This window comes from Nomascus leucogenys, chromosome 2 (assembly GCF_006542625.1).
Source record: "Nomascus leucogenys isolate Asia chromosome 2, Asia_NLE_v1, whole genome shotgun sequence".
Taxonomy (NCBI): domain Eukaryota; kingdom Metazoa; phylum Chordata; class Mammalia; order Primates; family Hylobatidae; genus Nomascus; species Nomascus leucogenys.
In genome coordinates, this window is record NC_044382.1 from 136,202,901 (window position 1) to 136,229,454 (window position 26,554).

At 37.4% G+C, this 26,554-nt stretch overlaps 1 protein-coding gene across 1 annotated transcript in view; it reads right to left on the bottom strand.

Annotated features, from left to right (window-relative positions):
- The window catches only part of FBN2 (fibrillin 2), a 282,139-nt gene that overhangs the window by 29,009 nt on the left and 226,576 nt on the right, over positions 1 to 26,554 (bottom strand). Inside the window, exons 37-54 of the mRNA XM_030818406.1 lie at positions 19,485 to 19,646; positions 18,737 to 18,805; positions 18,157 to 18,282; positions 16,868 to 16,993; positions 16,127 to 16,279; positions 14,012 to 14,080; positions 12,692 to 12,817; positions 12,377 to 12,502; positions 11,816 to 11,941; positions 9,876 to 9,992; positions 8,282 to 8,410; positions 7,699 to 7,818; positions 4,456 to 4,581; positions 3,664 to 3,816; positions 2,814 to 2,879; positions 2,054 to 2,179; positions 1,370 to 1,489; positions 238 to 360 (exon numbers count right to left, since the gene is read on the bottom strand). Coding sequence (XP_030674266.1) covers positions 238 to 360; positions 1,370 to 1,489; positions 2,054 to 2,179; positions 2,814 to 2,879; positions 3,664 to 3,816; positions 4,456 to 4,581; positions 7,699 to 7,818; positions 8,282 to 8,410; positions 9,876 to 9,992; positions 11,816 to 11,941; positions 12,377 to 12,502; positions 12,692 to 12,817; positions 14,012 to 14,080; positions 16,127 to 16,279; positions 16,868 to 16,993; positions 18,157 to 18,282; positions 18,737 to 18,805; positions 19,485 to 19,646 — 2,163 coding nt within the window. The remainder of the gene's footprint in view (positions 1 to 237; positions 361 to 1,369; positions 1,490 to 2,053; positions 2,180 to 2,813; positions 2,880 to 3,663; positions 3,817 to 4,455; positions 4,582 to 7,698; positions 7,819 to 8,281; positions 8,411 to 9,875; positions 9,993 to 11,815; positions 11,942 to 12,376; positions 12,503 to 12,691; positions 12,818 to 14,011; positions 14,081 to 16,126; positions 16,280 to 16,867; positions 16,994 to 18,156; positions 18,283 to 18,736; positions 18,806 to 19,484; positions 19,647 to 26,554) is intronic.

Here is a 26,554-nt window from a genome sequence, read left to right on the forward strand (position 1 = left end):
ATAAGAATCCAAGAGTGTGACAATAGTGGGCTTCTCAGCCCATCTTATCTCGGACTTGATTTTACAAAAATACCATCATATGTCTTGTTATCTAGGTATGGAAATCTACTAGCAAAATGCTGTCATATATATTTCTGTAAAGCTCTAGAAGACATTAGCTGAGAACCATAAAATCATTAAAATTTATCTCCAGCATGACAAATAAAGTTCGAACTACTCCCATGTCTGTGGCCTTACCTTTGCACATCTTTTGATCTTCCCTGAGGGCATAGCCAATCGGGCACGTGCATTCATAGGACCCAAAAGTGTTCATGCAGCGGAAAGCACATAGCAGTGGGTTCTGGGCACATTCGTTGATATCTGACCAAAGAAATGGACAGGAATGTGCTCAGCCTAGAGTTCTAATTATTTGTATAACTAAATGTTGATGTCATTTACTTCGCGGTCATACACAAAGCAATAGAATAGTAGAACTTACACATCTGGTATGCAGAATTTAGTACCTAACAAACTCATCTTTCAAAAATAACAGCTATAAACTCTGGAAAGAATATAAAAACTACCTGAAGTTTTTAATGGTGAGCTGAAACTCAGAGCAAACAACCAGTAGGGAGTAATTTCACATTGATTTGGCTTCTATTTTCCTGAAATTACCCTCCAGATGACCACAGCCTGGCAGTGCTGTCATCCGGTAGCTAACTCTCCAGTAGAAACTTTCTGAGATTCCATCCAGAGGAAGCAGGGGAGGGAATCTTAGGGCAACCAAGTCTGCTAAAGAGAGGGGAACCCAGGAAAGAATGCCAGGGAAGGAGAAATACTATTTGTTTTTCATCAAGTCAGCTCAAGTGACATGACTGTACTATGCATGTGTGGGGCAAAATCAAGAATGCTAGCGAGTAAGGTTTAAAGAACTGACAGATGAGCCATTGTCCTTCTCAGGCCTGAGGGTCTGCTATCGTGCCTACCAGAGTTGACTGTCTGCTAAGACAAATACATCAATATTCTTCAGAGTAATATAACTGATTTCGAAGCATATCATTCACAATATCCAGAGTATAAATCCAACATTAACCAATATACTGAAAAGGCAGGAAACTGTGACTCCATTTCAAGGGAACAGACAATCAAGAGATGCCAACCCTGAGATGACCCAGATGCTGGAATGATCAGACAAGGGCTTTACAGCAGCTATTTTAACTGTACTAAAGGAAAACTAAAAACCAACCAAACAAACAAAAAACCCAAAAAACAAAAAACCCCACCATATGCTCACCAGCAGAATATCAGAAACAATATAAATAAATATTGAGACATTAAAAAACACTTTCTATGTCAAGAAGAAATAATATTTAAGACAAAGATCACTTGCCTTCACAATTCATCATGGGCCCTGGCTCAAAGCCTTCATTGCAATTGCATTCAAAACTCCCAATAACATTGGTGCATGTACCATTTCCACACGGATTGCCGATTGAACACTCATCAGTATCTGAAAAAGAAGAAGAAAGTGCCACAAAGATGTTTTAGTTTAACAGCAGCATGCCCAGGAAGACCCATGCTTGGCCCTCACCCATTTCCAGGATCTGAGAAGGGCACATGTAACCCGGGCATCCCTTGGGCCTTGGCTGGCTGGCCGTTATGGAGTGCAGAGGGTCTGAAGGATCAACGTGCAATGCTCTGGCCCCCAGGCAGCAATACTCGCCCTAAAGATGACAAATCCAGAAGAAGAATGTGGTCCTCTGCTTCAAGAGCAGGCATGGAAGGGCATAAAGTAAAATGGATTTCTTGTCCAATGAGAGATTTTGGCAATTGTAAGTCTCTAGGACACATAAGATTTTGTATGTTTGGTTGAAGACAGAGGTTGGTAACTCTCAATCTTCACATAAATCAGATCTGACTGGAAAATGTAAGACTGGTGAAGAAGGTGCCACTACTAGCTATTTATCCTGGATCTGTAAATCCCCCCATCACCCAGGGTGCCTGAGAGATCTTTTGCTGAATATGAGAAGTAAAATAGAACTTTAAAATTCTGTAACGTGGAGCCAACACTCACCCACACAGCGTACTCCAGTGTAGTCAAGGTTGTAGCCCATTGGACATTCACAGCGAAAAGATCCGTCGGTGTTGATACATTGACCATTTGAACAAATGCCTGGGCTCTCAAGACACTCATTGACATCTAAAATATAGAACTGCCCGTGAATTTCCCGATATAAAAAGATATGCCGGCCAGGCGCGGTGGCTCATGCTTGTAAATCCCAGTACTTTGGGAGGCTGAGGCGAGTGGATCACCTGAGGTCAGGAGCTTGAGACCAGCCTGGGCAACATGGTGAAACCCCATCTCTACTAAAAATACAAAAAGAAAAAATTAGCCAGGCATGGTGGCGCACACCTGTAATCCCAGCTACTTGGGGAGGCTGAGGCAGGAGAATCACTTGAACCCAGGAAGTGGAGGTTGCAGTGAGCTGGATCGCACCACTGCATTCCAGCCTGGGCAACAGAGTGAGACTCCACTTCAAAATAAATAAATACATAAATAAAATAAAAATAAAAAGATGTGCCAATACTGTGTATGTCTATTCAACACAGACTTGTAAATACTTCTTTTGTCAGAGAAATATGTAACGTATTTCATATATCACGATATAGTCTTATATGTACAATGTATATGATACAAAATAAGGGTTATATACATCCATTAAATACAATATACTATATGTTATATAGTAAAGTTAGCATGAGTTATCAAATAAATGTAAAATAATATGTTTGTATTAAATAAGAATATAGGAATAAAATATATCAAAGCACACCTTCACGTGTATCATGAAGACTAGGGACAGTTCCATGGCCATATGGACACAAATCCTGAAATGCAACTACAAAGAAAAATACAAATTCTCCATTACTGAAGACTTGAAATTATCAGAGAACTTAAGAAAGGATGAACAATATATAAGAAATTACACTTAATTAGGTTTCCATTACAAAGCTGTCTATAACAAGAGTCTTGTATTTTTATGATTTATTTCAAAAGCATATTTAGTGAGGGCCACCTTCTAGGATGCCACCTGCTCAGTGCTCCTGGTTCTTTCTGTTTGCTCATTTAAAGCTGAGCAGCTAAAGAGAACTTCCCTGCCCATCACACTCAGAAGCCATCCCTAACCTAGAGGCCAAGCCAGCTGGAGTTTGCTGGGAATTATCCTATAATTTATGGGTGCCAATAAGACCTGAGGCTATTGATCTTTTCCTGTAGAGGGCCATTGTGCTGACTCAGCTTCTCAGAATTTAATGTAACATTCTGAGAGCCACAGCCTGTCATACAATGCCCACATGGGACTCCTGCAGCAACCTGGAATATAATTTCCATTCCCTTCTTTCTCCTGTCTTAGACCTCTCAAATTCATACTTTTGAAAGCAAGTAATACTAACTTTGGAGGTGGGGAATGAAATAAAAGGGTAACTTCACCTGTGCTTAGACATGTCTTATTCAAAAGCTGAAAGAAGTTTCTCAGGCTAGGTTGTTCAATGAACCATCAAAACTTATATGCAAGGAGGTGATTTCACTCTCAAAATATTCATAAATTACATGGTTAAACCCACTCTGGCAAACATTCAAAAACTGGTACACAAAGTTCTATTTGATGATGTCATTGCTCTTACCTTCATCATCTTTGGGGCACAGCTCACAGGGGTCCCCCCAGCCCTCTCCTGGCATCTTACTACAGCAGCATTTTGCTTTTGTGGTGTTGAAAGCTTTGGGTACAGAACACTTTCCATTTTCAAAATTTGTGAAGCAGAAGCTCTGGCGAGTATCTAATCAAAAAAGCAAACATTACAGATGGAATTATTTTGTAACACTGTTTGGACAGAACATTTCTCATTGTAGAACACAGAATGCAGACTAGATCAGCAGTTAAGGCAGGTCTGGGAATCTTCAATTGCTGATTTCATTTGCCACTTTAGATTGACCTGGCTACAAAATTATTTATTTAATATGCTTAAAATATTTTTATAATGTGCTAAGAAAATTCGAGAAATCATGCTCAGTATCAAAGTGATTTCCACACAGAGACTCTTTTTTCACTGTTGCATGATAGTCTAAGAAAAACAATCGAGGTAACTTTCAGCAAGTTACATCACATCAAAAGCAACACATACACCAATATACAAAAAAGCTATGCCAACAACAAAATTAACATAGTCATTCTGATAAATCAGAATAAGAATTTTTCTTTTAGTAAAACATTTATAAAAATGTAGAAACAGTGGCAATAATTCAAAGTACCTTAAAAATTGTTCACTGCGTATGTTTGAGACCTAAATTTTTAACTTGCAGATGTATTTTAGCACAGACGTATATTTTGTTAGGACTAATACCAGCATGATGGTTTACAATTCAGCTTTAAAGTTTCTAAGCGTGAACTGTGACAGTGAAGTCATTCCAAATCTTACCAAAGCATCTCCGTCCATTATCAGATAGTACGAAGCCAGGGGGGCAGAGGCACTGGAAGCCCCCTGGAGTATTAGTACAGGAACCAAAAAGACAAATGTTGGGATCTTCATCACATTCATTTATATCTGCAGAACAGGGGGAGTATTTATTAGCCATTCAACACTTGAAAATAAACAATTGTCCATACTATCACCGTCCACTAGCCAGCTGATATTTCAGACAAGAGATACTATGTTGTATGTTTAACTTATTCATAAAAATAAACTATTATTGCTTCAGAAGTCAAAAGTTATAATTTCAACCAATCATGTGCCAGAGAGTCCCAAGTCCATGTCCACCTTCCTGTCTTTGATCTTTAGGGGTGTATGTATGTCTACCTGCCTACCTGACATGAACAACTCCATGTCTCATGGGCACTGCAGGCTCCATGTAGCCAAATGATCTATGAACTGGTCCCCATCTCCCTGATACCTCTCTCTCAGTAATCCAAATTGTGATCCCCAAGTCACCCCCATTTCTCTCCTTTTTTCACTCCACATGCAAGCAGAACGTGGCAGCCAGTTCTACCTCCTCAGTACTTCCACAGCCATCATCATTTGCCACCAGTCTCTCAACTGATGTCTACATCTCCCTGTCTTCTTCTTGTCACATTGCCACCAGGGCTGCCTTTCTAAAACATCCATCTGATTATGTTTGAAAATCTGTGCCTATGGAACTGGAGGGCCAAGACATATTTTGACAGTGTTATCATTTGCCCCTTTCCCTGGAACGCTTCCTTAAAATAAATAAGCATGCCTGCCTGACTAGTGATTTTTTGTTGTTTTTTGTGGGAAGGACTTATTTAATGGAATGTTTTAACCACATGAAAAAATACTACTTTTCAGGCACATTAGAATGTAAGCTCCATGAGGACATGACATGTCTGTCTGGCTCGCTGTTGCACCTTCAGCTCCTAGCACGGTATCTGGCACACACAAGTTCTCAATTTATGTTGGTAGAAGTTTAACAAAAGAGTCATCACATCCCTTCTATAAAATGACAAAAAACTGCAGAAACCAACACCACCGCCACCACCACCACCACCACCAACAAAAACAAACACAACAACTCCTGCAATGGCTCCACACTAACCGCAGGCCTGAGTTCAATCTTCTGAGCCAGCCATTCTATGCTCCGTGTCGTGCTCATGCTGCCTACATTTCCAAATAGCCTCTTCTGTTCTCCTTCTTTGGTTGATCAGTAAAATCCTATCCAACATTTAAGAGTGACCTAGACAATCATCAATCCTCTGTGACAGGCTTTCTTGAACTGCCACCCTCTCACAACTACCACAATGATCCCTAACCTCCTGTGGTGCTCCCATCTCCTTAACAGACCCCTGCCACATTGTATTATAAGGATGTCTTCACAAAACAGGTTTATTTACAAAATAGGTCTCTCCCCTTAGGTAGTAAGTTATCCCAAAGCAAAGATGATGTTCCTGTATTTCCAGCACCTAGAAAGGTGCCAAATGTTGACTGTAATACCCACTGAATGTAGGAATGAATTTATCTATGCAGGGTATGTGTACACATATCTATGTATGTGCATGTGTGTGCGTGGTCATGTTAGAATGTCATCTGGGAAAAGTTGGTAGAAAAGATACTAGTCTGAAGAAAATCTTCTTACAGTGAAGTAAGTTAATTAAAAACCATTTTTTCACACTTTGGGAGGCCAAGGCCAGTGGATCACTTGAGGTCAGGAGTTCGAGACCAGCCTGGTCAACATGGTGAAACCCCGTCTCTACTAAAAGTATAAAAATTAGCCAGGCGTGGTGGCGGGCACCTGTAATCCCAGCTACTCGGGAGGCTGAGGCAGGAGAATCACTTGAACCCAGGAGGTGGGGGTTGCAGTGAGCCAAGATAGTGCCACTGCACTCCAGCTTGAGTGACAGAGCGAGACTCCGTCTCAAAAAAAAAAGTATGAATTAAAACAATTTTTTCAGAGATGTAAATTAGTGTCATTGCTAACAATAAAGGAAAAGGAAATATTTCTGAAACTTAATAAATAATAATAAATGATATTGTAATAAAATAAAAGATATCCATACTTTCATTTAGAGGAAAGGTAGCCAAGACTGCCTAATACAAGGAGGCATGTGTATTTCTATTGCCCTCCTAGTGGCTGACACGCTACTTTTATTAGCATTCCATAAAGAGAAGGATCACAGAGACAAACAATCAAGATTGAGCACAAGAAAAGAAAACGGAAGAACAACAGGATCTTAAACTTTTCAAGAAACTTCTTACTGAGATGATTCTAGTATCATTGTTTATTATTTTTAAGTATTAAAAATGCTAGATAATCTTATAATGAACTATACAAATCAGAAAATCAGAATGACTAGGGGATACCCATGGTATCTAATTATGTGGTCTGAAGAATAATTAAATTCTATGAAGGAAACTACTTCCTTCTGCCCTGTCTATTTAATTCCCTTAAATACGAACAGTAGAATGATATATCTTTAGGTAGAATCTTGCCAAGGACAATAGAAATAAAAAAAATTGGATAATTCAAAGGCAAAAAATATCCTTAGCATCTTTTCACGTTAGAAAAACCACACTAAGATGCTGGTGCTTCTGAATTTCAACGAGGCTGTAAAAAATAATTTGTATAAAAGAGAAATAAAGTGAACTGTAAAAAAGGTCGGACTTCATCATGTCCACTAGGCAATTCTGGGACCCACTTTTGATGTGGTTACAGCGTTCATGTGTGCTGGAAGAGTTTCAACAGAAAAACATCTGTTATGACAAATGGATTAATATTTTCTGCTTTGACATGAGGCCTTCCCAAGAAAAAGAATGTCTCAACAGCATTGTCAAGATTTTTCTGCTTCACATTTCTAAGACCCTAGACACCTTTAATAGCTGTTTTAAAACTGGGTGCCAAAGATTACAATTTTTGTAGAGACTCTTTAAATTCACTGAAAGTCGCTGTTGACGTTCGGAAAAAAGATTGGCATATGCTGAAAATTCGTTGACTAGCATTAGATTTCTGGTAATGAAAAAATCCTACATCCCTAAGTCTTTTATTCTTACCATCATTTCTGATGGTTCAGTAAAACACATGTAGGCAGTTATATGTTTAATTCCTTAGGTCAACATGCTTGCAGTGGTTGGCACTTAGTATGTTTCCAGAGTCTTTACCATGTCTTACTATACTGAACAACTTGTGGGCCTCAGAATAAATGTTACTCTTACCAATGCAGTTCTCGCTTTTTACTTCATACCCTGGGGGACAGATACATCTGAAGGATCCCTCCAAATTCTGACAGGTACCAGGAGAGCAAGAGCCGGGAAGGGCAACACACTCATTAGTGTCTTTAGAGAAAAAGAAGAGAAAAAAAGAATTTAAATTTAAGCAAATTTAAGCATGAGATAATTGTTGCATAGATTTATCTGTCTGCCAAATGATATTAACATGAATTCAGCTTGGATCCTCTGATCTACTGGGTCACCATGAACAAATATTCCCAAAGATACTCTTCTGACATCTTGGATATTTCTTATTTGGCAAGTGGCTAATTTTCTTTATTTGTTTCCTTTGCCTACTTTTCTTAAGACATGGACAGCCTCAAGCTCTGTCCCCAGTAAAAACACTGCCTATGAGAGATTCCCATTGTTGACACCTTATACTAAAATTTTCCATCATAGCTTATCTTGGTCATGTGCTCTGATGATTAAATGAAATATTAATGAGTTCTTAAGTGAAAGGAGGGGAGGTACACATCATCATTTTACAAAACAAAACACCATGAAGACTGCTTATTATTTAGATACTTACCTATACAGTTTTTGCCATCTGGGGTAAGTTCATAACCTTCGTTACACAGACACTTGAAGGAGCCAATTTCATTAAAACAACGCCCATTTCTGCACACCTGACCAAAAAAGGAACTGCACTCATCTATGTCTGTAAGCAAACAGGAGTACGTTTTTCAGAAAGAGCCCTTAACATGTATATTGTTTCACAAGACGCTACTTAAAAACATACTTATTGGCATGCATTTATAAGAAATCCCATATTACAATTCCTCATCAACAGAGAAAAATGGCACATATCATAAGGATCATATAATTAATAGGATCCCATAGAGTCCTACTATTTTTCAACCATAAAGATACATTTTTTTATTTTTGATATTAATATAACTCACGAATTTAGAACCAGATAAAAATCAAGGTTTAAGGTGAAGCTTTCCATTCTTTCTAATTGAAAAATATTTATTTTCCCACAGGCAGGTGGATATGTGGGATGTAATCTGATTGCTGAATTTGCATATACTTTACCTGGAGCTAAGCTGACCATATTCAGAGAACAAATAAATGAGCTTATTTATTACAGGAAAATCAATGATATTAAAAACACTGGAATTGCTGATATCATACATAATTGAAAGAAAAAAGACATTAAGTATTAAGTTCATTTAAGTGTTAGTTCTCCCTGACTGTACAAAGGCTCTAAGAAACTAGTCAAGAAGGCAGCAGTTGAATAAAATGTCCAATTAGCTCTACTTTTTTTTTCACAATTGTGGAATTTTGAAAAATAAAGAAAACAGAGAGGAACTTATGTTGGGTTAAATGATGAGGTGGGGATGAGCTCTGATATAGTCCCACAATGGTAGAAAACCTAAGTTCTTTTACATACCTTGCAGGGCCATGTGAATTACAACACATTATGCTGTAAATTGCCCGTGCAGTTCCTGGCATGCAATAAACAAGGAATAAACGTTTGCTGTCATTTCTCTTATTCTCTTCTCCAACTACTTCAGGACCCTCTCCCACTCACTATGTTTCCATTTCACATTTGTGTGTTGCTGTGGGCCAAAGACTAAAGTCCTGTACGGTGCATAGGAGATATTTCTGAGGGCTAATCTAGAAACCTAGTCACCATTCACTATTTTTGTGGGGAAAGGCATTCTGGCTTCAAAAGCTGATGGAAAACGAAATGTCAAGACATGACAAGTGTAAGTAGGAGGCTACTGGTACTTGAATGTAAATAATCCAGAATGGATTTAAATGAAATACTTGTAATAACATTGAGAAAATGAAGGGTCTATTTTTGATCTCAGTAAGGGAATACAAATACCCCAAACCATAAATCAGTCCCAATATGTTTACTGTGATCTGAATGACCTTTTTTTCCTGAAATGATTGGTTGATTGACAAAAGAGTTCAAGAGTATATTGCCTTGTGACAACTCAGGCCAATACTATGGTTTCAGTTAACTAGAAACCAGTCAATGAAATTATGTATCTTTTGGCACATATTTGCAATTTTAGTAATATAATTTTTTTTGTTCTTTAGTTTTGTTTTTTATTTCAGCACATTGTGTGGAAATGAAATAGAAGCAATAAAAGACTGAATGAAGTACTTACCCAGGCAATCATTATTATGGGTGAGTTCAAATCCTGGGTAGCACAGACAGTTATAGGATCCAACGGTGTTTTTACAAGTTCCATTTCCACACGGATGCCGCTCGCACTCATCAACATCTATAAAGAAACACTGGCTCAAAAAATTCAATTTTTAACTAGAAAAAAATAGGCTATTAACCCTTTTATATGTTTAACCTATGGAATTACTTAGATTTTCCTCATTCAGTACTAGGAACTCATATCTACTTGAGGAAAATGAATATGAGATATGGAAAAATCAAAATCACAAGAATCAAAATTGTAAAATTATAAGAAAATAATACAGTATAACAGGTACTGACTGTACTCAGACAATACTCAGACATAGCCTAAGAGAGCATCCCCCTAGCAGAGATGTATTAATGAACAGGTCTGCTTAATAATTGTAAATAAAACTGATCTTCTGAAATACTGAAACAATTTGTTTCATTATAAAAGGCATTATAAACACTTACCCAGAAATTTAAATTCCTTAATTTGAGCAGAAAAACAAAGACAAACTTAAGTTTACTTAATTGTATGAAGTAATGAAATCCAAATTGAAGTTTATTAGAATTCACTATTAGCCTTCGAAAAAACTGAATTAAGAAAATATTTAGAAAGGTCATTCATCATATGAGAGAACAGACTCCCCAACTATGAATTCCAGGCTGCTGAAACTCTACCATACCAAAAAAAGGGTGGGGGCTGGTATTGTTCTTTAGGAAGGAAGCTCTGTATAAGGGAGGTCTTACTGAAGAATCTGACTAGCTTTTATCATGGAAGAATTGTTATGAGTGGACAGATTTTCCCCATATGAATTTCTGAATCATAAATCTCATATTTTTTTTGGTAAATCATACTCTCTCTGGGAGTATAGCAAGAAGAAGCATGTATAAGCAAGCATTCTTAGGGAGTTCATGCAAATAAGACCAGATCCTCTATATTCCTTTGTATAAACATCACCTAGAGAATTTTTCCTGCCATTATGGGAGAAGTCCAAAGGGAGGGCTTTAGGAGGCAATGGATGAACCTGGAGACATACTCCAGGTATTCCCTGTTGTATAGATGTGTCATGAAGGAAACCAGTCCTACAGTACTGAAATATGATTTTAATATTCACATAGATAATATCTTGAATATCAAAAGAGTAGCTGAACAGCCCTAGCCTTTTCTACACTGAGAACATGCTAATTACAAGTAGCCAAGTTTTAAATTTAATTTTCCCCTTTCAAGTGCAAAGCACAGAAAGAAAACTCCTCAGCAGAGGCAGAGCCAACTGCTGACATCAGACTTAAGGGGTTATACTCAGTCCCAGCTTCATGGTATCCAGCCCATCTGTCTTTGAAAACCTATTAATCATCAGCTCAGCAAGTACTCACTAAGCACTATTGACTACCCATTACATTAGCTACTGGGAATTTTTAAAGAGTATGGCTATATTTGCTCCTAAAGCTATTTTTAACAGATAAAACACAAAATATGTACATAAATCCCATGTATTCAACGATTTGTTTTAAAAAAATATGTGCATATGTGATAAATTTATTGTTTAATGCTGTCACTCTTACTACTCTCTTGCATTCCAAAATGGTGTCTTCAGTAGAAACATGAAGGTAAAGGGCAGCAAAGCTATGGTAAGCTCCACACAAGCCCAAGTGACTCAGAGTGTTTTTTCTTGTCAAGCCATGTGAACATCTTCTGGAGAAAAAGTTGTGAATCACTGAACTGAAGAACATGTCGCAGTATGTCCCTGCTTGCAAATTTTATACTTGATCAAGACTTAAAGAGTTTGACCCAGTTAATTTTTTGCAAGATCATTTCCGACAGAGACAGTAGTTACTCATGGCACTTGATGGAACTGTGATCTGTTCTGGAGTCCCAGCCCCACTTCACTCCCTGGAGCAACATGTCCTTCTTACCCATGCACATGGTCTGGTCCTGAGAAGCCTTAAAGCCATTGTGGCAGATGCACTGGTAACTTCCTTGCAGATCAACACACAAGCCATGACTGCAAACGTTAGGAATTTCTAAACATTCGTTGCGATCTAAAACAAACAAAAAAATAAAACAAATGTTACATGTATCTGATTTTTATTAAGATTTCTTTATTTTTCACAGTTGTGTTTCTCTAACCTGCTATTAATTATTATAGACAGGCTGAAAATGAACCATAACAACAGCTGAATCAAAATGAGCAAGGCTTTAAAGTATCCAACCCTCTTTTTTTAATCATGCAATTTTTTTTATGTTTATTGTTATCTCAAGGATATTATTTTATTTTAGGTCCAATCCTGGGGAAATCCATTGAAGAGGCCTATTTTCTTAACAAAATAATCTCAAAGATATGGTGAAATAGGTTCACTATAAAAGAACAGATTAAGTGAGAAAATCTTTCCCAAATTATTCTTGAAGTATTTTTTGATAGGAAATCTAAGGAATCGTGTGCTCAGTGCCAAAGAATGAGTCAGCCTCTTTCTTACCTACACAGGCCCCATTGGGTGAAAGTTTGAAACCCACGGCACATTCACAGCGGTAACTACCAGGACTATTGATGCAGTCTGCATTCCGCTGGCAAAGATTATCACCATTGCTGCACTCATCTATATCTGAAAGAACAACAATTCCATTTTAAAGAGTCCTTTTTTATTATTGTATTAGCGTTACATTCACGTCACACTTTGATGATCAACTCTTGAAAAATTGTAGAAGAAATAGTAAAAATCGGAAACCATCTAAATACTATTTATGTATACCAAAAATTATACTGGATAAAGGACATACATTATTCAGATTACCTTCGCAAACCAACAGCAGGTCATTGTAACTGAATCCTGTAGGGCATTCACAGCGGAAACTGCCAATCTGGTTAATGCACACACCATTTGCACAAATGCCTGGAATCTCTTTACATTCATCAATGTCTGAAATGGAACAGATTTGGTCAAATATATGTTGTTCTGCTTAATGTACTTACCATATAACCTTGAATAATGCTACATGTACCCTGGGATGAGTACAAATATTCAGTGTCACAAAAATCTATTATATACTAGTATAGATAATTTTTTTGGTTTATAAAAACATATATACCAGAAAATAGAAACAGTGGTGGAAAAAATGTAAGTAGCTGATAAAATATACCAAGTAATTTCAGAGTCAGTATAGCAAATGAACTTTCTAGGCAATCAAACCCCTTCTTCAGGTTACCCTAACTGCTGCTATTCATTTGTTTAAAAAGCTATGTTTTCATCATTGTATGTATTTTGTTTTATCATGTATTCATAATGGAGACTTATAATTATATTGCTTAGGCCAGGTGTGGTGGCTCACGCCTGTAATCCCAGCACTTTGGGAGGCTGAGGAGGGTGGATCACCTGAGGTCAGGAGTTTGAGACCAGCCTGACCAACATGGTGAAACCCCCGTCTCTACTAAAAATACAAAAAATTAGCCACGAGTGGTGGTGGGTGCCTGTAATCCCAGCTACTTGGGAGGCTGAGGCAGGAGAATCACTTGAACCTAGGAGACAGAGGTTACAGCGAGCCGAGATCGCACCATTGCACTCCAGCCTGGGCTACGAGAGCAAAACTCCATCTCAAAAAAAAAAAAAAAAATTATATTGCTTATTGAATCTTTGAAGAAGGAAACTAGAGTGAGCAACACAATGTACACTTAGAAGGAATTAATTAATATGAAAAATAAGTCTGTAAATTCGTATTGAGACTAGTAAAAAGGGATACTGCAAAAATACACCAACAATTTAATAATGTACTTAAGAAAATAGCAGTTAAAGGTTAAAATAAGGTAGATCATTTAGAGTCATGTAATACAATGTGCATGACAAGGACAACTGAAGCTTTATCTTGATGTGGCTATGACAAATATTGAGATAGTCACATAACTACCATAACCCAATCACCAGACTATGCTGATGGAGTATCATTATTAATACTTGGTTAGGGTCTGTAAGCCTGTTATTTCTCTCTTATCTAACTATATTAGATTGGATTCCAGATTATTGTATTTTGTGGTACTCTTGAATTTTAAAAACATAGAATAGATTTTTACAGAATGCTACGCATATGTATTAAAACAAACATAATCTGGAAAAACTCACCAACAGCTTTTCCTGTGTGAATGTCAAAGGTGAATCCAGGAATATTTCCACATATGGTTTTAAAGTCAGCTTTAAAATATAAACAAAGCAATGCACTCTTAAATTTCTCAAATTCCTTCAAAATAACATTTTGTATTACTTTCACAAACATATTTTACATTATTCACCACCAGACATTTTGATTTCAATTATATTTATTTGATAGCAAGGCCAGCTTTTGCTAGGAGTGGATCTAGGCATTTTTTACCATTATTATCATTGTTATTTCTATCACTCTCATTAACTTTTTACTGCTCTGATATCAGAAGGCAAGTAAATCATTATAAGATTCAAAACGTCTATCTAGATATTTAAATACTCTTTTTCTTTTGATATGCAGAGCTTTAAAAAACATCCAATATATAAAGATTAAAAAAAAGTGAAGTATAAATTGAAAAAGGAATTACAGATTGCACAAAGGCATAGACATGCAAAATAATGTTGTAGAGGGGAAACAGGTAAACAATGAATAATGAATGAGATGCGAGTTTTGTCTTTTTTTTTTTTTTTACTGTGTCTATTGGTTGGAATGTGAAATTTGGGTCATCAAAAACAATGCATTATGAAATCAAATAGGGACTATAAGAGGTATTCTTACACATAATTCACCAAATCAATGGAAATTTAAAAGAATTCTAATTTGCAAGATGAAAAATGCTTCTGATGCTCACTGCTATAAACGTGAGTAAAACTCCTGAAAACAGTATTACATAAAACTTGAACTGCATACTATATTCCAAGTGCTATCAGGTCAGGGATATTGTAAATTTCATCCACCAATATATACCGAGTATTGAGAAGAGATAGAAAGACAACAGGTGCTCAATTTAATGGTTTCTAATTGTCTGGCAATGTGCAAATTATAATTCATATGTATAATCTCCCTAATTGTCATTGCAACCATATGAATTAGTCACTGTAATTATTTATTTTTCCTATTTTATACACGAGAAATTAGTTTCAGAAAGGATAAATACTCTGCAGGAGGTTCCACAATAAGTACCCTAAGAGTTTTGATTTAAATACAGACCTGTCTCTCAACTCTAAGCCTTTTGCTTCTTCTCACAAAGGAAGTGCCATTTTAATTCCCCAAATCAATGATCTTCAATTTGTAACTATGGAGTTTTAAAGTTGAGAATTACAGGAATGTTTCTATTTAATTTTATGGAACATAATAATGGCAAGATAAGGCCAAGAAAATCCATTTGACCAGTGAATTGGAGCCACTGAAAAAGGCCTGTGTGTTGCTTTTCATCATTTCTCTCCTTAATTTCATCAACACATTAAACGAAACATTTAAATACATATACCCTAAGTAATATTTGGTAACAAATGCATAATCACTGTTTCTTATTTGGCCTACTGGTTCAACTCTTAGTATCTACAGTTATTAAAAGTTGCCATTCTCCAGGTCATAAAAGAGAACCAGATGGACAGCAATTTTAAGAGAAGCATTTTTGCTCTTACCTCTATTATCTTTCACTTTTTCTTTCAAAAGAATCTGTCTTGTGAAAAAAATATGACCAAGTAAAGACAAGCTCTATTTTTTGCCTAAAAATTTCACTGATGTCTGAGGAAGAAGATGTAAAAGGCACATTTTGACAATGGGTTGCTTTTACGTAAACTTCGCTCATAAAAAACACTTTTTGCATATTTTCCACGGCTGAACTAAAAAAAAACCCTTATTGAATTTAGTTTTTCTCCAAATATTATACCTTCCATGTCTAGCACAGTGACATACAGTAGTTGCTCAAGAAATATTTGTTTGATGAATAAATCAATAATTGACAAACATAGTTTAAGATAATGAGTTTAAATGGACTAATGCTATAAACTCTAACTCTTCAGCAATGGATCTTATTTTCAGGATTCACAAGCCTATCCAACATAACGTCTCAGAAGTTAGTGTTTGAATCCCAAAGAGGGCCACTTGGGAAACAGAACCATATGATGTTCTTGGGAATTTTCGGAACTGAGCATCTCTAGTTTTAGCATGCAGTGACTTTGACTATACTGTTAGATATATGCGTGTATCACTGACGTGGCAGTCAGCAGATGCACGAGCCATGTGCTTACCTGTTCCTGGAGTTGGGCATGGTTCACAAGGTTTGTTCCAGGCTTTGCCCACATTATATGTGCAGCAGCACATCCTTTTTGTCACATTGAAAGGCAACTCATTCTCACAAGTGGTTCCATTATAGCTTCGGTAGCAAAAGCTTTTTCTCATGTCTACATAAAGAAAAACAAAGAAGGTAGCTATTTGTATCCACGAATAGTTTATAATGAAGCCCACACAGCTGTAGACATCAAGCTTTCCTGATGAACACAACTCAGAAAACCTTCTTAGTCATTTGAAGCTATCTTAAAATAAATCTTTAAACATAAATCATTTTTAGATCAACATCTCTCCTTTATCCTTAGATAAAGGATTTCACTTATAATTTTCTTGGGAGACAATGTTAATACATATTTGTTTTTCTCTCAAAATCATTTATTTAATTAAAAAAATTAAGCATTAAAATTTAAATGTTCTTTTATTTGTATATTAATGTTCACACGATATGAATGGAGATGAAAAATTTAAGAATATATAACATTTGAGGAAATTTTCTACATTAGACTCATGCTTTTAAAAATTTAAATGTATATCCAAAGGTCAAAAACTTGATACTAAGCCAGCAGCTTGCAAGACTCTGAAATACCTAAATTCACGAAGATTTAACTTCCAAACTTCCTGAACAATAATTCTGAGACATAAGTGCTTTACGTGTGAAGTTGACAACTGTGCTCTAATTAATCTTAGGGTTCTTTACCTACCCATGCAGTTGTGGCCTCCATTGACCTGCATGTACTCAGGTGGGCAAATGCAGGTGTAATTTCCAAGGGTGTTATAGCAGGTCCCAGGCCCACACACACCAGGATGTGCAAAACACTCATCAATATCTAGAGTAGGCAAGAATATCCATTAATTAATAAATCTATTTTTTCAATGAATTTATATTACTTCTATGACTGAACAAAGCATAGGTGATTCTCTAAATCTCTATTTATGCAAAACTTAGAAATAAAGAAAATATCCCAAAAATGCATTTATATAACACAGATATATCTTTCTTCAAAAGAAAAAAAAAAATCCCCATATTAAAAAATATAAAGCATCAAAAGAAATTATTCTAAAGTGGCAAAAATAATTTCCTTGGCATATATATATATATATTTCTTTTTTATTGCAATTCACATTCTTCAATTGGAATTTCTTTAAAGCCTGCTTTTGTCCTATGTCACTTAGGCCAAGTTTTAATGCCAACTTTAAAGTGAATGCAGGTTGGGAAAGCCTTTGTCTTTGTAGCTTCTTTCAAATTAGTACCCATTCAGAGATTCTTAAAGCAGTGCAGCTGCTGGTTGTTCTCCTCATTACATCCTATTTCTCCCAGATGCATTTATCGAACATGTTCCAAAAGAAAAGTTATAACGGAAATAATTGTGCTACATGTCTAATGTTCAGTTAGAAGGATTCATTCATTTCACAATTAATTAAATATTGAGATTCTACTGTAAGCTAGTACTTGTAGCTGTAATGATGAGCAAGATGTGGAACTTGCCTCCAGAAGCCCCCAGTTTAGTGGCGAGACAGGCCCCTAAAAGAATTGAAATACCATGTGATAAAGTGAGGGGATGGAAGCAAGAATGTCAGCTGCATAACCTTTGAACTTCTTCATACCATATAGTCCAACATTTAAAAATTACTGATCAATATTAAGTTAATGGTCACATTTAAGCTTACCAGTTTTTCCTATGTAAAATGTAATTGTCATCAATATTTTCATGAATAACTTACTTAATATTGTAGGTTTTCTCACTACCCAATTTTCCCAGTTTATATTTAACCAAGTCTCCTAGAAAAATACAGTGAATTATGGCAATGAGTTGTAAATTAATTTGTCTATCATCATACAACTTAGCCACATTGATATGAAAAGGGAAAAGCTATGAACCAGTCTTAATTGAGCCTTTTGTATAATGTGAGGATGGGCCTTTCCCCCAGGCCTCAGCAGCCATTTTGTTTTAAACAGCAGTGAGCATTTTAGGCATCAAATTCATCTCACCTTCACAGATGCGGGTTTCCTCGCTGAGGTAGTAGCCTTGTGGGCACTCACACTGGAAGCTCCCAAAAGTGTTGATGCAGTTTCCACCCTGGCAGAGACCTGGTAACTCCTGGCATTCGTCAATGTCTACAAAAGGGGAGACAGTGCACTTAAAACACCTTCAAGAAGGATGAAAGTTAATATTAGAGCTTTCAAAAGTGTGATCTTGTAAGAATCAGCAGATATCTATGCATCCAAATGAATGCACACTTAGATGGCAAGTTTATTCTGCTCAAATATCTTCTTGGCTTTGTCATAGAAGTTTTAGCATTATCTGAGAAAAATGAATAAAGTTGGGGATTATTCAAAGTAGAGGGCAATGGGAAAGAGTTTCTCTGCAGAACAGTCAGACATCAAATCACTGCAATGGATCATTACTGCTTGATAAAAGTGGTAGTTTAACATTTTAGTAATTAAAGTCCATCTGTAATTTTACTAAATTATCTTGTTGGGGCTGCTCTGCCCTAGGTTTTCTACCAGCTTTTCTCTATAATTAACTCTTTACCTTGTTTGAATCTGGGTGACAATGGGATTAGCTCACCTTCTAAAATGATTGTGATGGGGTTAGGTCTGAAGCCTTCACCTCCGGGACACAGGGTGTAATATTCAGCTACAAAACAATAGAAAAATAAGAGGTTTGATACCTGTGTCCAAGTGGCTGAGACAATGAGCCAGCATTCAGCAAATGACAGGCTCAATATGCTCATCCTAAGGGGTGTATCCAAATTTTTCTTAGTGCCCTTTCAAATACAGTTAAAGTTACATATTTTACATAAAAGATCATACTTTATTAATCACATACACAGTAGAATAACACGAACCATTTGTTTTTAATTAAAGAAAAAATTCCCTTGCAGCTCTTTTAGCTAGTAAATTAAGACTAGAGAAAACAGGCTTTGGTTCATGTTCATATCAGAACAGATGTTTCAATTTAAGGCATTCTCTAATTGACTTCAAGAATACAACACACCTATGAAGCTGAACTAAATAACCTTTGAGAAGAATCAGGAATGCACTTTATCTGTGATATCATGCAGAACTGATATTAGTACTATTCATACATGATTACAGTTAAAAATTATTTTTTTAACATATCATGAGAAAACATAGGAAGAGAGGAATTCAAATCCTTTAACATTCTTGGCTGGTTTCAGAGTGATCAATGAAAGTAGTTCAATTTTTTTGTTTTGTCCTCACTAAACACTCCTCACTCCCAGCTCAGGAATAAAATGGCAACAAATCTTTAGATACCAGTTGGTTTTCTTCCTCTTCTTCAGCTTTGTACTTACTGCTATTGACAGGGGGGCATGTCTCACAGGGGTTTCCCCAGGCCTTTCCCAGAGAGCAGCAGCATGAAGAGCGACTGACGCCCACCCCGATCTCGGTGTTGCAAGACAGACTCCCATCTCCTCGAGGTCCAAACTTCAGGTAGCAGTTGCCCACACGGTTGTCTGCAGAGCAACAAAGGAGCTTACAGTTGCCCTTGCTTACATAGTAAGGACTCCATTTTAGGGAAAAGTCACTCAAAGGATGAAATTCAAATTTTGTACATTAACATGAAAGGTTCCTTTTAATCCTTAGTACCATGCAATCTCCTGCTTTTCAGCTTTTTCGAGATTGAGTCAGAGGAAGTCAATCATGGCAGACTTTCCTATGTTTAGAAATCCACATAGACCATATTTTCCTATACTCATGGAATGGACAAGATAGTAAGAAATTTCTCATTTCGGACATACTGGACCTCCAATAATAGGAATACAATACATTTTTTGTATAATTAATCTATATCACGAGTTTATCCAATGGTTTAGTTTCAACTTGCATAGCTAACTTTGCAGGTTTTGGAAAAGATAGCCTTTAACAAACTTAGAGAAGACATTTAAGGGATCAACTAATCTAAGACTTTTCTTTATCTCTACAGTTATCATCCAGATCACTCCACTGAATCCATGGGTTTAAATATTACTTTTTGCTGAGAACTCTCAAATTTATGGTTCTGTATCTCATCTCTGCCATGAACTCTAGACCATTCTGCCAATTGCCTATTTCATTTCTTCTCTTAAACATCTAAATAATTATTTCAAAGTCAACACATCTAAAATCAAACTGTCAATGCTGTTTCCTCCACATACAAAATCTGCCGTCTTCTCTCCCAGTCTTCTGCATTTTCAATAAAAGGAAATTCACTTTTTTTTTTTCAGTTGCACAAGCCCTAAGCTTTGACATCATTTTTGACTCCTTACTGTGATTCGTTATTCAATCCAGTAATACAGGCTGTCTACTCAACCTTCAAAACATATCTTGAATTGACCATCCTGGCTAACACGGTGAAACCCCGTCTCTACTAAAAATACACAAAATTAGCCCAGCATGGTGGTGGGCACCTGTAGTCCCAGCTACTAGGGAGACTGAGGCAGGAGAATGGCATGAACCTGGGAGGCGGGGCTTGCAGTGAGCTGAGATCACGCCACTGCACTCCAGCCTGGGCGACAGAGCAAGACTCTGTCTCAAAAAAAAAAAAAAAAAAAAACCATATCTGGAATTTGTCTACTTACCACTGCCTTTATCACTACTATCTTTTTTTTAATCACTACCGAGTTCCAGCCACCATCATTATCCCTTTACCTAGTCTAATGTAATAGTTTTCTAACTCTTTTCTCAACTTCCATCCTTGACTAAACTATGGTCTACTTTTCCTTCTGTAAGCCACAGTGACCCTTCAATAGCATTACCTTAGGTCGGGCAACCTCCAATAGCTTCTCCTCTCAATCAGAATAAAATCTAGAGTTCTCAGCAGTCAAAAAGTAATTTTCATCCCTGGCTGCATATTAGAATCATTTGGGCTTTTTAAAAAAACTTATTTTCCTTTATTTTTTCTCAGACTTTGCATTTTGTTTTTGTTGCTGAATCTCAGATCTCAGATGCAGCAAGATTCTCATGGTCCCCCTTCTAATTAGGTTTTTATTTATTTATTTATTTATTTATTTATTTATTTATTTGGGACGGAGTCTTGCTCTGTTGCCAAGCTGGAGTGCAGTGGAACAATCTTGGCCCACTGCAACCTCTGCCTCCCAGGTTCAAGTGATTCTCCTGCCTCAGCCTCCCGAGTAGATGGGACTACAGGCGCCTGCCACCACACGCAGTTAATTTTTGTATTTTTAGTAGAGATGGGGTTTCACTGTGTTGGCCAGGATGGTCTTGATCTTTTGACCTTGTGATTCGCCCACCTCAGCCTCCCAAAGTGCTGGAGTAACAGGCGTGAGCCACCGTGCCCAGCCTAATTAGGTTTATTTATTCCTCATTTATTCACCTGTTCTTTCTCTCTCTTCTCCCTTCCTTTCTCTTTTATTCCTATTCTTCATTCCTATTCTCCTTCCCTACCAGATCATCCAAATGTGTTTAATGCTATTACTTTTTACATGTGCTCTTGCAAAATAAATATTTTTGTTTTAATGTGTTCATTTTAAATGTACACAAATGTCTTTTGTCATACATCTCATTTCATTTTTATAACTTTTCTAGCCATGCTTGTTCTGTGAATCTCCAGTCTGTCAACTCTGTGGTGTATAATTGCCTTTAAAAAAACCCCTCCTCTCCAAAAATGGTTTCTAAAATCCTGCCACCACAAAGAATGCCGTGATGAATATCATATATGTGTCTCTGTATGGGCCTGTGAGTTAATTCCATTGGCATATACAGCCACAAAAGGAATTGTTGATTCACAGGATTTGCCTATACTTAGCCTTCAGTCAGGAAAAATAGTCATCATTTACCAACTGCATCCAATGAACCCTTTAATTTTTAATATTTTTAAGTCATTTTAAAAAATAATTTACAGAAGGTATATTATAAAACTAATATACAGAAGAAAAAAGTTGAAAACAACTTTATCAGCAATATTAGTAAGAATTTAATGATAGCTAACTCAATTTTTTAATCTACATTTTCTTGGTTTTGAAGATACTCTACTCAAAATGATCTTCTGAATGCAACTAATTGCTTATCAACTGTCATTCATCAACTTGGAATATGTCCATTTTGTAAAAACTGATTCCGGGTTTCAAACACATCTCTAACAGGTTCTAGCTTATCATTATTTCTGGTTCTTCTTGTTCTTGCTTCATAAAATGCAATACCCAAAGGAATTTTTGAAAACATTAACAGTTCATGATTTTGTTGATGAGAGGACAGCTGACTTCTTTAAAGGCTCCACAAATAGAAAATATTTTCATTTTTAGATTTATCAACACCAGTTAGAATAATCAATCTAATGACTGTATTTCTACATCACATATTTCCTTCCAATAACCTTTTATACACACCTGCCTTTATCTTTGTCTGCTTATGAATCATATCAATTAAATTTTGGTACAGAAACGTCATGAAAATATGAAAGAATCCACCAACCTGGGATGGTTCAGGTTCTTCTTACCAAATACTGTGGGTTGAAGTTTTTTCTATTGACTAAGTGGATGAGAATACTGTATTTCCTTTGTCTACAGAAATACACTGTCCATTCACTTGTTGATTCTGAAGTTTGAAAAAATTCACCTAGGATATCGGTCTCTGAAGACACGTAGTCTGGGATTGTACTTAGACAATTCATTTCACCAACACCTTTAGAATCTAGACAAAAGAGGGTGGAGCCAAGATGGTCGAATAGGAACAGCTCCGGTCTACAGCTCCCAGCATGAGCAACACAGAAGACGGGTGATTTCTCCATTTCCATCTGAGGTACCGGGTTCATCTCACTAGGGAGTGCCAAACAGTGGGTACAGGACAGTCGGTGCAGCACACCGTATGCCAGCTGAAGCAGGGCGAGGCATTGCCTCGCTCGGGAAGCGCAAGGTGTCAGGGAGTTCCCTTTCCTAGTCAAAGAAAGGGGTGACAGACGGCACCTGGAAAATCGGGTCACTCCCACCCTAATACTGCGCTTTTCCAATGGGCTTGGAAAATGGCACACCAGGAGATTGTGTCCCACACCTGGCTCGGTGGGTCCTACGCCCACAGAGTCTCTCTGATTGCTAGCACAGCAGTCTGATATCAAACTGCAACGTGGCAGCGAGGCGGGGGAGGGGTGCCCACCATTGCCCAGGCTTGCTTAGGTAAACAAAGCAGCCAGGAAGCTCGAACTGGGTGGAGCCCACCACAGCTCAAGGAGGTCTGCCTGCCTCTGTAGGCTCCACCTCTGGGGGCAGGGCACAGACAAACAAAAAGTCAGCAGTAACCTCTGCAGACTTAAATGTCCCTGTCTGACAGCTTTGAAGAGAGTAGTGGTTCTCCCATCATGCAGCTGGAGATCTGAGAATGGGCAGACTGCCTCCTAAAGCGGGTCCCTGACCCCCGAGCAGCCTAACTGGGAGGCACCCTCCAGTAGGGAAAGACTGACATCTCACTCGGCCGGGTACTCCTCTGAGACAAAACTTCCAGAGGAACTATCAGACAGCTGAATTTGCAGTTCACGAAAATCCGCTGTTCTGCAGCCACCGCTGCTGACACCCAGCCAAACAGCGTCTGGAGTGGACCTCTAGCAAACTCCAACACACCTGCAGCTGAGGGTCCTGTCTGGTAGAAGGAAAACTAACAAACAGAAAGGACATCCACACCAAAAACCCATCTGTACATCACCATCATCAAAGACCAAAAGTAGATAAAACCACAAAGATGGGGAAAAAACAGAGCACAAAAACGGGAAACTCTAAAAAGCAGAGCACCTCTTCTCCTGCAAAGGAATGCAGTTCCTCACCAGCAACGGAACAAAGCTGGATGGAGAATGACTTTGACGACTTGAGAGAAGAAGGCTTCAGACGATCGAACTACTCTGAACTATAGGAAGAAATTCAAACCAATGGCAAAGAAGTTAAAAATTTTGAAAAAAAATTAGATGAATGTATAACTAAAATAACCAATGCAGAGAAGTGCTTGAAGGAGCTGAAAGCCAAGTTTTGAGAACCACGAGAAGAATGCAGAAGCCTCAGTAGCCGTTGCAATCAACTGGAAGAAAGAGTATCAGTGATGGAAGATGAAATGAATGAAAGGAAGCGAGAAGGGAAGTTTAGAGAAAAAAGAATAAAAAGAAACCAACAAAGCCTCCAAGAAATATGGGACTATGTGAAAAGACCAAACTTATGTCTGATTGGTGTACCTGAAAGTGACGTGGAGAATGGAACCAAGTTGGAAAACACTCTGCAAGATACTATCCACGAGAACTTCCCCAGTCTAGCAAGGCAGGCCAACATTCAGATTCAGGAAATACAGAGAATGCCACAAAGATACTCCTTGAGAAGAGCAACTCCAAGACACATAATTGTCAGATTCACCAAAGTTGAAATGAAGGAAAAAATGTTAAGGGCAGCCAGAGAGAAAGGTCGGGTTACCCACAAAGGGAAGCCCATCAGACTAACAGCTGATCTCTCAGCAGAAACTCTACAAGCCAGAAGAGAGTGGGGGCCAATATTCAACATTCTTATAGAAAATAATTTTCAACCCAGAATTTCATATCCAGCCAAACTAAGCTTCATCAGTGAAAGAGAAATAAAATACTTTACAGACAAGCAAATGCTGAGAGATTTTGTCACCACCAGGCCTGCCCTAAAAGAGCTTCTGAAGGAAGCACTAAACATGGAAAGGAACAACTGCATGGAAAGGAACAACAACAGCCACTGCAAAAACATGCCAAATTGTAAAGACCATCGAGGCTAGGAAGAAACCGCATCAACTAACAAGCAAAATAACCAGCTAACATCATAATGACAGGATCAAATTCACACATAACAATATTAACTTTAAATGTAAATAGGCTAAATGCTCCAGTTAAAAGACACTACTGGCAAATTGGACAAGGAGTCAAGACCCATCAGTGTGCTGTACTCAGGAAACCCATCTCACGTGCAGAGACACACATAGACTGAAAATAAAGGGATGGAGGAAGATCTACCAAGCAAACGGAAAACAAATAAAGGCAGGGGTTGCAATCCTAGTCTCTGATAAAATAGACTTTAAACCAACAAAGATCAAAAGAGACAAAGAAGGCCATTACATAATGGTAAAGGGATCAATTCAACAAGAAGAGCTAACTATCCTAAATATATATGCACCCAATACAGGAGCACTCAGATTCATAAAGAAAGTCCTGAGTGATCTACAAAGAGACTTAGACTCCCACACAATAATAATGGGAGATTTTAATACCCCACTGTCAACATTAGACAGATCAACGAGACAGAAAGTTAACAAGCATACCCAGGAATTGAACTCAGCTCTGCACCAAGCAGACCTAATAGACATCTATAGAACTCTCCACCCCAAATCAACAGAATATACATTTTTTTCAGCACCACACCACACCTATTCCAAAATCAACCACATATTTGGAAGTAAAGCTCTCCTCAGCAAATGTAAAAGAACAGAAATTATAACAAACTGTCTCTCAGACCACAGTGCAATCAAACTAGAACTCAGGATTAAGAAACTCACTCAAAACCGCTCAACTACATGGAAACTGAACAACCTGCTCCTGAATGACTACTGGGTACATAACGAAATGAAGACAGAAAAAAAGATGTTCTTTGAAACCAATGAGAACAAAGACAAAACACACCAGAATCTCTAGGACACATTCAAAGCAGTGTGTAGAGGGAAATTTATAGCACTAAATGCCCACAAGAGAAAGCAGGAAAGATCCAAAATTGACACCTTAACATCACAATTAAAAGAACTAGAAAAGCAAGAGCAAACACATTCAAAAGCTAGCAGAAGGCAAGAAATAACTAAAATCAGAGCAGAACTGAAGGAAATAGAGACACAAAACCCCTTCAAAAAATTAATGAATCCAGGAGCTGGTTTTTTGAAAAGATCAACAAAATTGATAGACCACTAACAAGACTAATAAAGAAGAAAAGAGAGAAGAATCAAATAGATGCAATAAAAAATGATAAAGTGGATATCACCACTGATCCCACAGAAATACAAACTACTATCAGAGAATACTACAAACACCTCTATGCAAATAAACTAGAAAATCTAGAAGAATTGGATAAATTCCTCGACAAAAATGCCCTCCCAAGACTAAACCAGGAAGAAGTTGAATCTCTGAATAGACCAATAACAGGCTCTGAAATTGTGGCAATAATCAATTGCTTACCAACCAAAAAGAGTCCAGGACCTGATGGATTCACAGCCGAATTCTACCAGAGGTACAAGGAGGAACTGGTACCATTCCTTCTGAAACTATTCCCATCAATAGAAAAAAGAGGGAATCCTCCCTAACACATTTTATGAGGCCAGCATCATCCTGATACCAAAGTCTGGCAGAGACACTACCAAAAAAGACAATTTCAGACCAATATCCTTGATGAAC